This window comes from Chanos chanos, chromosome 8 (assembly GCF_902362185.1).
Source record: "Chanos chanos chromosome 8, fChaCha1.1, whole genome shotgun sequence".
Lineage (NCBI taxonomy): Eukaryota > Metazoa > Chordata > Actinopteri > Gonorynchiformes > Chanidae > Chanos > Chanos chanos.
In genome coordinates this window covers 14,252,522-14,265,021 of record NC_044502.1, presented here as the reverse complement: position 1 = coordinate 14,265,021, position 12,500 = coordinate 14,252,522, and the positions used below count along the sequence as shown (strand labels likewise).

Below are 12,500 nucleotides of genomic sequence, written 5' to 3'. Positions count from 1 at the left end.
GCTTTTAGAAGAGTGATCTAATTTTCTTTCACAAACTAAGCTTTTGTACTGTGGCACATACGTAACATTCGGGTCCGTGTCTTTGACATAACACAACACAATATGTGGTTGTGATAATGTCTTAAGCCAATAACCCGAAAACTTCAAACCAGTTCAGAAAAAATAGAAACTGATATGACATTTGCACTGACGGATACCCGGACAGCTCACCGTAGGGTCGAGTGCGTCTCGTCCATCGTCTGTATGTCCGGATTGCCCCAACACCTCTTAGTCTTAGTGTCGGACTGATATGTTTTCTTACAGTGTTAATAGAAGGATTACTTTGCTCTGGTTGTGTGCAAACCTCACCACCTTAGAGTCAAACCCTTTTATCTGATGTTAATCTCTTTTGTATCCATTTATCAATGCTTATGAGAATATGAAACAATAAATTAAACATTTAACTTGTGGAAATAATAGGCCTCGCTGTGTGACCTTTCTTTCTTTTTTTTTTTTTTGGCTCCAGTATGAGTTTGTAATTTTCATAGATGGACAACTGTATTATTGTCCACTGTGAGAAACCTAAACAATAAGTTCGCCTTTTTTTTTTGTCCTGTCCTCATATTCTTTCCTCACAAAAAAAAAATCTAAATGGAGATTGGACACTGGCTGTCGTAGCTCTGTTTTGAGCTGAGGAGGAGTAGCCGCTGAAGCAGGAAACAAAAGGGACGTATGCGGTTGAAATTTACGTTGTCCCTTAAAAATTTTACCGATGGTCGACGAAGAGGCTGCGGTATGATCAACAAGTTGTGAGAAATAATCTCCAGATGAGTACCTTGACAAATCCCATTCAAAACAGTGGTATGTAAAGACGCACAACTTCAGTTCACTTAAGTTCAGTCCCCGGCCCACGGAAAAGCAATGGTAAGAGCCATAGATTGCTAGAGCGCTGGGATCTCGGCTGTTCACTTGGCCGTGCTGGGGGCTGGGCCTTTGTGTTTGTGCGAGGTTTTAGTGAGCGTAGTCTTGTGTACCCTGCAGTATCTTTGTGTATCTTCACCTGTTACCTATTCAAAGCTAATTGGTCCGTAAATTCATGGTCATTAAAGCAAAGTGTTTCTCCGTTAATCATCATAATCAGATGAAGCTGCATACAGGTGTTTTCTCAGGTGTGAGTTGCACGCTCGGCCATCTCGTCTGACAGGGTCTTTTTTCCCCCCTTCCTCTGCATGGCGTGCCTCCAGTAAATAATTCAAAGTCTGGAGTGATATCAAATGCACTCTCTCTCTCTCTTTCTCTCTCTCTCTCTCTCTCGCTCTCTTTTACTCTCACACACACACATACTCCGTCACCAGGTGATAACACATGGTTGAAAAAAAAGACTCATTACAGAAATAAGAACAGGTCATTAGTGCAGGACCACACACACACACACCCGCCTAAACTAAGGAGTGTTTTCAAGGTTACAAGGGCAGCCTGGTGGAATAATCGCAGCGGTGAACTCTCACTGTCACAGGTAGGAATATCCCAGGTCTGTTTACCTCTGTCTTCCTCTCATGTCTTGATACTGCTGATGAAGATCTAGAAAGCAACGTGTCATGTTTTATCACTCTAACTAACGTGTCTTGAGTTTGATTGACAGATGGCTTTTTTTCTCCCTCTGTTACTGCCTCAGCATCCTGTTTATCAGTAGAGTTACCATGTCTGGAGCCAACAGTGATCATCTACACAGGTCTACTTTAACAGTGTATAATGTGAGTCTGTATCTCATCTGTGCATTCTAACTGGAAAGGTGTGAGAAGAATGGTTTAACCGTTGTTTGAACATCTTTTCTGTCCATTCATAGTTTTATAAATGAAAAACAATAATTTTTTAGGGTCTTGTTACTGTGGAGTTTCTGGCACATAATGTATATGCTGTGAAATTCTTTGTGAGAAAGAGTGTGTTCTGTGTGTGTGTTTGTGTGTGTTTGTGTATCTTTATGTTTATGGGTATTCCTGGTTGGCATTGAGAGATTAATGAGGTTTGTGTGGTCTGTGCTCCCAGAACCTGATGGATCATTTTAATCCTGGCCTACAGAAATTGGTTACCCTGGGCAACAGCTATGTGAAAGCCTTCCAAGGTGAGTGTGTGTGTGTGTGTGTGTGTGTGTGTGTGTGTGTGCGCGTTTGTGCAAAAATGTGTTGACATGGTAAGTTTAATGTTAAGCTGCTTGTAAGCTGCCTGAGTGAATGTATTCAGGTGGAACACTTTCTGTGTGTGTGTGCGCGTGTATATGTGTGTGTGTGTGTGAGTGTGTGTGAGTGTGTGTGAGTGTGTGTGAGTGTGTGTGTGTGTGTGTGTGTGTGTGTGAGTGTGTGTGTGTGTGTATACCATGTATTTGTATTTTTCTTGGGACTGAAAGTCCCAAGACAGAATTGCCTTGTGGGGACCAAAATGCTGGTCCCCCCTAGGAGAACAGTGTCAATCCATTTCTTTGGTTAAGGTTAAGGTTAGGGTTAGGGTTAGGGTTAGGCATAGGTTAGTATTGTTTAGTGACAAGGTAATTGGAGTCAATGGGAAGTCCCCACTAGGATATGAATAAAGGCTTGTGTGTGTGTGTGTGTGTGTGTGTGTGTGTGTGTGTGTGTGTCTGTGTGCGCGTGTGTGAGCGTGCATGCAAGCGTGCGTGCGAGAGTGCATGGGTGTGTGTGCGTGCGTGTTTGTGTATGTGTGTGTGTTTATCTGTGTGTATGCGCAGTTCTACGTCTTCAGGGTTCAGATTAAAACATTACAGTTATTCACACTTGCAGTAACGTGAATCTTTGTAATGCAAGCATGTGTACTACACCTTTTCCAGACTGGTGGTGGTATGGTGTATGTTTCTGTTGTTGTTTATGTTTGTGTGTGTGTGTGTTGCAGCCTTGGCAGTGACGAGTGAGGCCTATTTCACTGCTCTGGCCAAGATGGGAGAACAAGCCCTGCATACCCTGTCATCCCGTTCACTGGGTAAGTAAAGAAAGAAGGGGGGATAGAACTCTGTCTTTGTGTGAGCAATGTGTGTGTGTGTGTGTGTTTGTGTGTGTGTGTGCGCGCGTGTGCGTGCGTGCGTGTGCGTGTGTGTGTGTGTAAAGGACAGTCTGCCCCCTCATGATTTGTTTTTGGATGAGCACATCTGTTGGTAGTATCTGAGCATGGTTGGCCTTCAGACACTAGGAAATTGTTTGTTGTTTGCAGCCAGCAGCAAAATTATGCCAACCATTTTTCTGTCCTTATCATAAAAAACAACACAGCTTTTTTTCTCGCCTTTAGCTTCAGGCTGTATGAGAGAGACAGAGACAGAGACAGATAGAGAGAGAGAAAGAGAAAAAGACAGACAGACAGAGAGAGGGAGAAACAGAGAGATACAGAGTGAGAGAGAGAGGCAGAGAGAGAGAGAGAGAATGACAACAAGAATTAGAATGAAAACAAGAGAGAGAGCGAGTGAGAGAAGGTCAGGTGTGTTGTTTGCTATGGAAGAGAGATCAGGTAACTGAAGCAACACAGAAGCTGTGAATAATTGAAGTGCTGGATTTTTCATCCTCTTTCAGTTCATTAACTCTCCTCACTAGACTACACTGATCTCCCCACGGAACTGAGAGTGGCCAGTATTAGCTTAGAGCATTTCATTATCCTACAACAGTGGACTGAAGCAGTTTATGAGTTCATAAGACCAGAGTGTGTGAAAGCATAAATGTGTAGAATATAAGAAATCACCTCATTATGAAACACACACACAGTCCCCTACAACCGATGGCCTAATTTATGCAAATTACAATGTTAATCAGTAAGGACATGAATACATACTTGTGTACATGTGTGCGTTTGTGTGTGTGCGTTTGTGCGTGCGTGCATGTGTGCGTGTGTGTGTGTGTGTGTGTGTGCACGCTGAACACTGTGCTTTTTACATCTCATTATGACTTTTGTTATCTCAGCTTGAGAAGATGAATCTGTGCGTTTGTGTGTGGATGTGAGTGTGTGTGTGTGTGTGTGTGTGTGTGTGTGTGCGCGCGCGCATGCGCGTGTGTATGTGTGTGGATGTGAGTGTGTGTGTGTGTGTCTGTCATCCATTAATAATGTGTATCTTCGTTCTTGTGTGACTGATCATTTTTCTTTTTTGTTTTGTTGTAAATACTTCTTCAGTGTTCTTGTTTGTTTACAGATCAGTTTGTGAGATTAAGTGATGGAATTATTATTCGTTAAATGAGTTATCTGTTTCTCTTCTGTCTAATATATCATCATGTGTTTAAATTGTGTGAGATCAGATTAAATTAATCAAGTGATCAACTCTGATAATTGGTTTTCAAGGAGACGTTCTCATTCAGATATCAGAGACTCAGAGGAGACTGACAGCTGAAGTAGAGGGAGTTGTAAGTCTTTCTTTTTCTTTCTTTCTTTCTTTCTTTTTCTTTCTTTCTTTCTTTCTTTCTTTCTTTCTTTCTTTCTTTCTTTCTTTCTTTCTTTCTTTGCAGTATTGTGCATGTTCAGACTCTCTGCTGCACAGTGCCCATGGTCCCACCCCAATGCTGTTGTTATTGATGTACAGTAAATATATATTCATATACATTTTGTTGTGTATTGGTATGTCTGTTAATATACAGAATATGTGTTTCTATAGTTTCACTGGTTCCATGTGGAGGTGTTGCAGTCTATGGACAAAAATATGAAACTGGATGAGGAGTATATAGATGTGAGTTTTGTGTGTGTGTGTGTGTGTGTGTGTGTGTGTGTGTGTGTGATATCTCTACGCTATGAGAATCATGTATTGGGAGGATTGGGAAACACATATAGCAGTCAGATGACACTCCTTGGATTACTGTTAACATAGAGAGTTATGAAGGGGCAGCTAGGAGGCTCGGGAAGTGTGTGTGTGTGTGTGTGTGTGTGTGTGTGTGTGTGTGTGTGTGTGTGTGCGTGTGTGTGTGTATAAAAAATGTGTGTGTGCATGTATCTGTGCAGGCGCAAGTGCATGTGTGTGTGTGTGTCTGATAACACTGTGTCTCCGGGCTATGAGAATTATGTGGTTTGAAGTTGTGGAGACGCCTGTAGGAGTCAGATGATACTGGGTGGATTACTATTAGTGCTTAAAGTTATGGAGTGGTGACTCTCAGGAATGGATGTGTGTGTGTATATCTGTAGGTATATGGTGTGTATGTTTGTGTGTGTGTGTGTGTGTGTGTGTGTGTGTGTGTGTTTGTGAGAAAAGGAGCAGGTGAAAGATATGTACAGTATGCGACATCAAATGGAGTAATAATGTTTGACATCTGACACATTTGTGTTTGTGGGTGTGTATGTATGTGTATGTATGTGTGCGTGCGTGCGTGCGTGCGTGTGTGTGTGTGTGTGTGTGTGTTGGCGTGTATCCGTGTGTGTGTGTATATTGTATATGTGTGCGTGCGTATGTGTGTGTGTATATTGTATGTGCGTGTGTGTGTGTGTGTGTATGTATGTGTGTGTGCGCGTGCGTCTGAACTGTAGGGCAGTAAGAGAGTGTATGAGATGGAGGTGAGGAATCAGGCGGCGGCCCTGGAGAGACAGCTGAGACGGGGGGCTTACAGAGACTCTTTGGTGAGGTCAAATAAAACCCTTTCACTGTGCGCTGTTCTAACAGTGGCACTGATGCCACAGACACTCCACACAACGGTTATGTGATTAGTTTGTGTTCTGCCTCCGTTGGAAGGCAGAATGAATAAATGTAAATGTTAATAAATGTAAATGTGAATATGTGTATGTAAATGTACATGTTTAACCATGTGTGTTTAACTGTGTGTGTGTGTGTTTGTGTTTAACTGTGTGTGTGTGTGTGTGTGTGTGTGTGTGTGTGTGTGTGTACGTGCACTGACAGGAGGGGAGTGAGTATATGCAGTACCTGAGGCAGAGTCATCATGAGATACTGAAGGAAGAGGAGAGGAGATATCGCTTTCTAGTTGAGAAACACTGTGGACTCACCCAGTCTCTGCTCTACCTCATCAATAAGGTATTACACACACACACACACACACACACACACACACACACATAAAACTGCACACATACACACACGCACACATACACACAAACAAACACACACAAGCGCAACTCTTACAGTGTATGTGTTTTTGTCTCTTCAGACCGGGGTTTCTCTCCAGCAGAGAGCAGAGGGATGGAAAGAAAAAGTGAATGAAACACGGAGCTCTAGGCCCCGAACACCAACTCCCTCACAAGGGGATCAAGAGGCACAGGTGAGAGAGAAAGAGAGAGAGAGAGAGAGAGAGAGGGAGAGAGAGAAAGAGAGAGAGATTATAACAGTCATTAAAAAGGTGCTAAATTTGATTCCGAGGGAGAGGTGGAAAAACAGGTTGAGAATGGGCAGCATTTTAGCCATTAAGGGTCAATTACAGGGTATCAGAAAAAGAAAAGAGAGGAAAAGAAAGATAGAACTGTAATGGAGGTGTGAATAGGGAAGAATGAAAAAGATGCAGTGGACTGACTGAGTCACTCATTCCTCATTAACACCAGAGCATGAGCAGACAGATGGCATGAGAGTAAGATCACTCTAAGGTCAGTGAGGATTTTACAGCTGACAGAGCTAAACTCACAACACTCAGTGCAGAAACTCTCCAATACAAACCAAGGTTATCATGTGAAATCGTCTCCTTTTCATTTGTTTTGTTTTTTTTGGAGGGGATTTGTTTTGTTTTGTCTGTTTGTTTGTTTGGTTTGGTTTTCAGCCTCATCTCTTATCTTCAATTGATCTATTTATCCTCCACTCTTCCTTTAGCTAAGGAGTTCTCTCACTACTCTTCTCTCAACTGGAGACAGAGAGGATGACAGAGCCTGGGTTGGGAGAGAGCAGCAGCCTCTGGGTAGAGTGCCCTCTAGAGGTGGGTGGTCAGCACAACACCTATTATGTAGCAACTTCTGCCATCACTAACTTTCAGTCACTTTAGATGAATCCCCTACCTCATTAAATCAAACAGACTTTTTTTTAATGGACCTTGTGATTCTTAGTTGTCAGCAGAAATCTGTTTGGCTTTAACCTACTATCCCCCAAGCTATAAATGTGTATGTAATGTTTAACTAATGCATTTTTAAAAATCTTATTATATTTGGCTGCAAGACAAACCAAGAGAAATCTCGGTCGATTATGAATCAGAATGTTAATTTCAAAAGTGCCCCAGAGCTCGGGGACTTGGCTGGATCTTCAGTCTCTTTGTCCTCATTGATTCTGATGTAAGTTAATTGACAAGATTAATGCCGATGGTTTTTTTTTTTTTTACTCAGCATACAATGAACTGCCAGCAGAGATAGTATCTGATGTACTCAATCCAAACCCCCAATGTCGAGAGAGATTATCGAATTCTCTCTCTCTCTCTTTCTCTCTGTCACTCTCTCTCTCGCTCTCTCTCTCTCTCTCTCTCTTTCTCTCTGTCACTCTCTCTCTCTCTCTCTCTCTCTCTCTCTTTCTCTCTCTCTCACTCTCTCTCTCTCTCTCTCTCTCTCTGTCTCTCTCTCTGTCTCTCTCTCACTCTATCTCTCTCTCTCTCTCTCCTCCCCTCCAGCTCCGTCCCCTCTCCCCAGCCGTTCTCGTTCCAGTTCGGTGGGGGAGTCTTTGGGGCTGGGTGGGGGTCGGCCCATGCGGGTCTTGGTCTCTCACCCCCCGTCCTCTAACCCGGTTATGCTGCCTCTTTCTCGGGGGGAGACGGTCACCGTGCTGGTGCAGGAGCCTCGGAACGGCTGGCTGTACGGCCGTCTGGAGAGCAGTCTGCGGTGAGGCCTGATGACCAAACATGTCACTGACGCAGCATCAGTGACATCTTTATCACTTAAAAAAAATGAATGACTGGTTCTACTTCCTACTTTACTTCACCTTCCTGAAGAGCCACTGACCTGTGCATCTCCATTCAGCGGTGTATTAATTGTGTTCGCTGACAAAGCGTTATAAGTGAAGGTTGATATCAGTCCTGTATGCTGTTCTCATACCATATTACGCTCTGACGCAAAGCGAAAGCCACATGCAGTAACCTCCAAAAGTTTTTACACGGTGGCGCGTTTTACGTCGATGTGAAGTGATACGAGGGGGTTCGAGATGGTTAAAGTGCTGCAGGTTGTCACTTCAGCGTGTTTTTGTCCGTATCAGAGGGAGCGTTTAGAAATGACAACACTCTTTGCACATGGTCTTCCCATTTCAGGACACTTCAGGTGCTTTTGTTTTTGTTTAGTTTTGTTTTTTTAATTGACTGCACAGCTGTGTGCTATTAGGCAGGTGTGTGCAGAGAGATGGAGCTAATTCCTAAATTCCCATTAACGAGACAGAAACTTTAACAAGAAAAAAAAAAACAAATGCACAAACAACAAAAACGACCCAACGCATACAAAAAAATGTGTTCATCTTCAAAAACCTTTGGAGCTCTTTGTCTCCTATTTGAAATTTCTACAGCATAATACATTATATAAATGTTAATGTTAATTTTTATATACCATATCGTATTAAAATATTAACATGAATCTTCTGTTGGTGATGCTGGTGTACTACCTTCAGCCAAGGCTGGTTTCCTGCAGCTTATGTCGCTCCTTTAGAGGATCTCACCCCACTTGGCTCAGGGTAAGAGAACTTTTACAGACCTTTTTATGACTGAAAATGTGTTATTTATACAAAATGCAGTGTCTTTGTTTCGTTTGATGTTGACCTTGTGACCTCTGATCTTTCAGTGGGGCTTCGCTCCGAAGCAACAGCATGAACAACCTCTTGGAACCAACAGCCTCAACTGGCCAATCAGAGAAACAGGCTGACGGCAAGAGTTATAACGAGGTCCCTCCCCATGCCACGCCCCACCGTAGGGCCTCGGCAGACTTCCGCCCAATATCACCTCTTCCGGACCGAAAAACAGAGTCCACATATGAAAGCAAGACCAATCAGAAGAGCTATAATGAAATCCCGCCCCCAACCACACCCCTGCGGCGTGGCTCGGCCGACCTGCGTCCAGTCTCGCCTCTTCCCGATAGGAGGGCAGATTCTCACTTTGAGAGTAGAGTGGAACACAAGAGTGAAATCCCACCTCCAGCCCCGCCCCTTCCCAAGGCTTCCTCAGATGTGCGTCCAATCTCTCCTGCCCCTGACAGAAAGGTGGAGTCTAGCTCTGAGGTATGTAAATGAGGTGACAGAGGAAATTAATTCATTTCAGCGAAGAGCAAGGTTGAGGACGTTTTTAAGACCCAGTTTTGTGAACTTTGAGAAGATCTATTATATCTGTCTGTGCACACCTACATTCATAGTGAATAAAATTTAGGTTAGTTCATTTAGTACAAGGCTATACATAAAAAGTGTTTCATTGCCTGCTGTGGCTTTTATTGATATTTATCACCCTTTATTGCACGTATGTGCCTATGTGTTTGCATCACTTTTCAGAGGGCCACGCCCGGAGGACAGCCCCCTGAACACCCACTCTTTCCAAGGTAAATCATCACAACGACTGCATGTATTTCATCTTAGCCCTGGCATTTCTGTGTGTGTGTGTGTGTGTGTGTGTGTGTGTGTGTGTGTGTGTCTGTGTCTGTGTCGGCCTCGCTGTGTTGACTGTCTTCTCCTTCACGTTGTAGGGGAACAAACCCTTTTGCTACAGTGAAACTCCGCCCCACTGTCACCAACGACAGGTCTTCACCGCACATTCATTGACAATAACCAGATGGTAGCCATTACCCACCAATAAAAGCCTTTTAACTGATAAGAGACTGTTTTAGAAGCAGTGCTCTAACTCTGTTTGCACTGTAATGCTGAACTTAGATAGGTACTTACACCTGAAATCTGTGTTCATGGTTCTGACTGCCAAGCCAGCCAGAGCAGCCACCGATAAAGTTTTCTCTCCTGTTAGCATATCATGTTATCATGTATCATGTTAGCATGTTTTTTTGTTGTTGTTGTTGTTGTTGTTGTTGTTGTTTTTTAATTTGGTGATGAGATTTGTTTGTTCAACAAACTAATGTCTGAATTTATTGTCTTCCTGTAAGTCATTAATAATTTCTACCGCAATAATTCATTTTCAAAGGGGGAAAAAAAATTTTAGATCAGCACTCTAAGAAACATTTTAAAGTACAATATTATTGTATTTCACATTTGTTTAGTTACACGTGATTATAATAAGCATTTATCATCTCTTGAGACTTTATGTTAGATTGATAACATGTGAATACACTGAGTGTTTTATCAATGTATTAGACTTTCTTTCATTTTTGCTTTAATATGATTTGACATACTCTGTCTCACGTTAATATGATTTAGTTATCTTTCCGAATGTCACGGATGTGCTTGTCGCACACAAAAGTTGAGTCGTCCACGAAGTAGAGTAGGCCAAAAACAGAATCGGGAGAGTTTTTTTGCCCTAGAATTGTCCTAAGATGCTCTGAGGCTGAACAGTGACACACTTCTAATCCAGGCCACGGCGGGAGAGTCGGTGGAAATAAATGGAGTCGGTAGTCAGAGTAGTCAAGACGTTATTTTAATTACCCATTTCAGCTGTTTCTCCCTTTACATCTCAATCTGCTCTTCTTCTTTAATTGGCATATTTAGCAGCTCGTGGCGAGAGGAGCAAGAGAGGCGGGAAAAGAGGGATGGAGAAAGGGGAACAGATGGAAAGAGAAGAGTGAAAGATGGGTGTGTTTGTGTAGTGTGTGTGTCTGAGCGCGTGTGTGTGTATGTGTGTGTGTGTGAAAGAGAGAGGTGGCAGGAGAAAGATAGATGCAAAAATGAAAGAGGGAGCAAAAAGAAGACGAAGAAGAAGAAGAAGAAGCTTTCATCAGTTATCTACATTTTTTTTTTTTTAAATGACACAGTGTGTTGCTTTGAAAAGACTTGTAACATGTGTTGTGTGTTTGTATAAAAAAAAAAAAAAAGAAAAGAAAAAAGAAAGATGGAGAAATAAATAGAGATGAGTGTGAATGTGGGTGGACGATTCTCTGAGAACTCCTGGCCGAAGTCTCCATGCTGGAGTGTGGATGCAGCCAGAGGAGTGAACAGAGAGGCGGTGGGCAGAAAGATGGAGGCATAGAAACATGACCTTCAGGATTTGGAGGGGAGGAGGGTTTCTGTGGGGGTTGCCAGATATGCCTCTTGTTACTCGTGCACCAAGGCTTCAAATTCTGAAAAAATAAAGGGAGAACAGCAGAGGATCTTAGGGGAGGAAAAAAAAATCCTCTCAGAAACAGTAGCCATGTCGTCCACAATTTTGTTATTGTTGTTCGCCTTTTTGATATGACAATGCACTGTCTAAAAAAAAATCTCTCTTTGCTTATTTTGTGGTATGTTTTATTATCTAAATAGGTACAGGTTGCAAAGGATCTTTCATTACCGTCAATGCCGATCTTTCCATCTCCGTCCTTGTCAGCGGCAGCCAGGAATTTTTTTGTTTCGGTGGTGGTCAGGTCTCTGCCATCTTTGGAGAAACCCTTCAAGACAAATCTGCGAAGAAAGAAAAAAAAAAAACACAGGGAAGAATTTTTTTTTTTACCTTTAAAAATCACCACTCCAGCAACCCTGTTCAGGTTAAGACACTCAAATACCTCTCAGCATCTCATCCCCTCTCTCTATCAAGCTAACAAAAATGTTTTATTTATATTTAGTCCATTTCCGATGGCGGATGTCTTCTCCAACCTGGCAACCGCTGAACCCCTGATGCCCTGAGACCTTCGCGTGATTGGCAGTTATAGTCAGAGGAGAGCTGCTCTGAGAATAATGTTCCGGTCAGAGGAAAGATTTACTCTGTGTATCTCCGCTACGCCTGAGCTGTCCTGATCCAGTGAATATATTCACACTGGAAATGTTGCTCATCTCAGGGTGTCCTTGATAGCTATCAGGAGAACATAATAAAAGGAGAATGAGATAGTAGCCTTGAATGGGAGCCAAAGCCCAGGGCCGTGAAATGTGATTTTGACCTCTCAGAAGGTAGTTTATCCGAGAAACGTCTCTGCACTTCTCCTTTATGAGCGTGCACTCGTGTGAGATAACTGGGCCTGATGCGGTCTTTAGTTCACACGAATCTAGGTGAGGGACTTGCCATTTTGGAATGAGTTAATGCATCATTTTTCTGCTTGTAAGTCTGCTTGAGAAGATAGGTGTGGGTGTGAGTAGGGGTGTGTGTGGGCGGGAGTTTGTAAGTGTGTATGTTTGTATTAGTGCATGTGTGCACATGTGTATGCTTGTACATGTCTGTGAGTGCCTACAAATGTAGTGTGGTGTTTGTGTGTGTGTGTGTGTGTGTAATCCTCACTTGAGCTCCTCTTCCTCGATGAAGCCACTGGCATCGACATCCAGAACTTTGAAAACCTTCTTCACATTGTCGGCTGACATGGCTTTGAGACCAACCATGTCAAAGAACTTCTTATGATCAAAGGTGTCTGCATCTACACACACACACACACACCCCAAAACACACACATTTTAAAAAATCATTCAGCACCATGAACCAAACCCAGTAAAAAATACTTTATTTGCCAACTGCTTGCAGAAAAAAATCCTCACTGTGTATTGT

General features: G+C 42.8%; 2 protein-coding genes across 2 annotated transcripts in view; one reads left to right on the top strand and one right to left on the bottom strand.

The window, feature by feature from the left end:
* The first annotated feature begins 1,679 nt into the window (after positions 1–1,679).
* Positions 1,680–9,652, top strand: baiap2l2b (BAR/IMD domain containing adaptor protein 2 like 2b). The gene is made up of 14 exons (XM_030781512.1): positions 1,680–1,733; positions 2,026–2,101; positions 2,881–2,967; positions 4,306–4,367; positions 4,616–4,687; positions 5,476–5,565; positions 5,843–5,974; positions 6,108–6,218; positions 6,758–6,860; positions 7,539–7,746; positions 8,519–8,581; positions 8,689–9,010; positions 9,386–9,432; positions 9,577–9,652. Exons 1-14 carry the CDS (start codon positions 1,680–1,682, stop codon positions 9,650–9,652), a joined length of 1,503 nt encoding a protein of 500 aa, XP_030637372.1.
* Positions 9,653–11,086: 1,434 nt separating this feature from the next.
* pvalb7 (parvalbumin 7) overlaps positions 11,087–12,500 on the bottom strand; it is a 1,599-nt gene continuing 185 nt past the window's right edge. The window contains exons 2-4 of the mRNA XM_030781541.1: positions 12,240–12,372; positions 11,322–11,431; positions 11,087–11,112 (exon numbers count right to left, since the gene is read on the bottom strand). Coding sequence (XP_030637401.1) covers positions 11,087–11,112; positions 11,322–11,431; positions 12,240–12,372 — 269 coding nt within the window. The remainder of the gene's footprint in view (positions 11,113–11,321; positions 11,432–12,239; positions 12,373–12,500) is intronic.

What these genes read in the sequence shown, in the direction of transcription:
- baiap2l2b (XM_030781512.1), top strand. Translation starts at nt 1,680, where the DNA reads ATGTCTGGAGCCAACAGTGATCATCTACACAGGTCTACTTTAACAGTG. An exon ending in GGGCTTACAGAGACTCTTTG is followed by an intron (nt 5,566 to 5,842) that starts GTGAGGTCAAAT and finishes GTGCACTGACAG; the next exon opens with GAGGGGAGTGAGTATATGCA. An exon ending in AAGGGGATCAAGAGGCACAG is followed by an intron (nt 6,219 to 6,757) that starts GTGAGAGAGAAA and finishes CTCTTCCTTTAG; the next exon opens with CTAAGGAGTTCTCTCACTAC.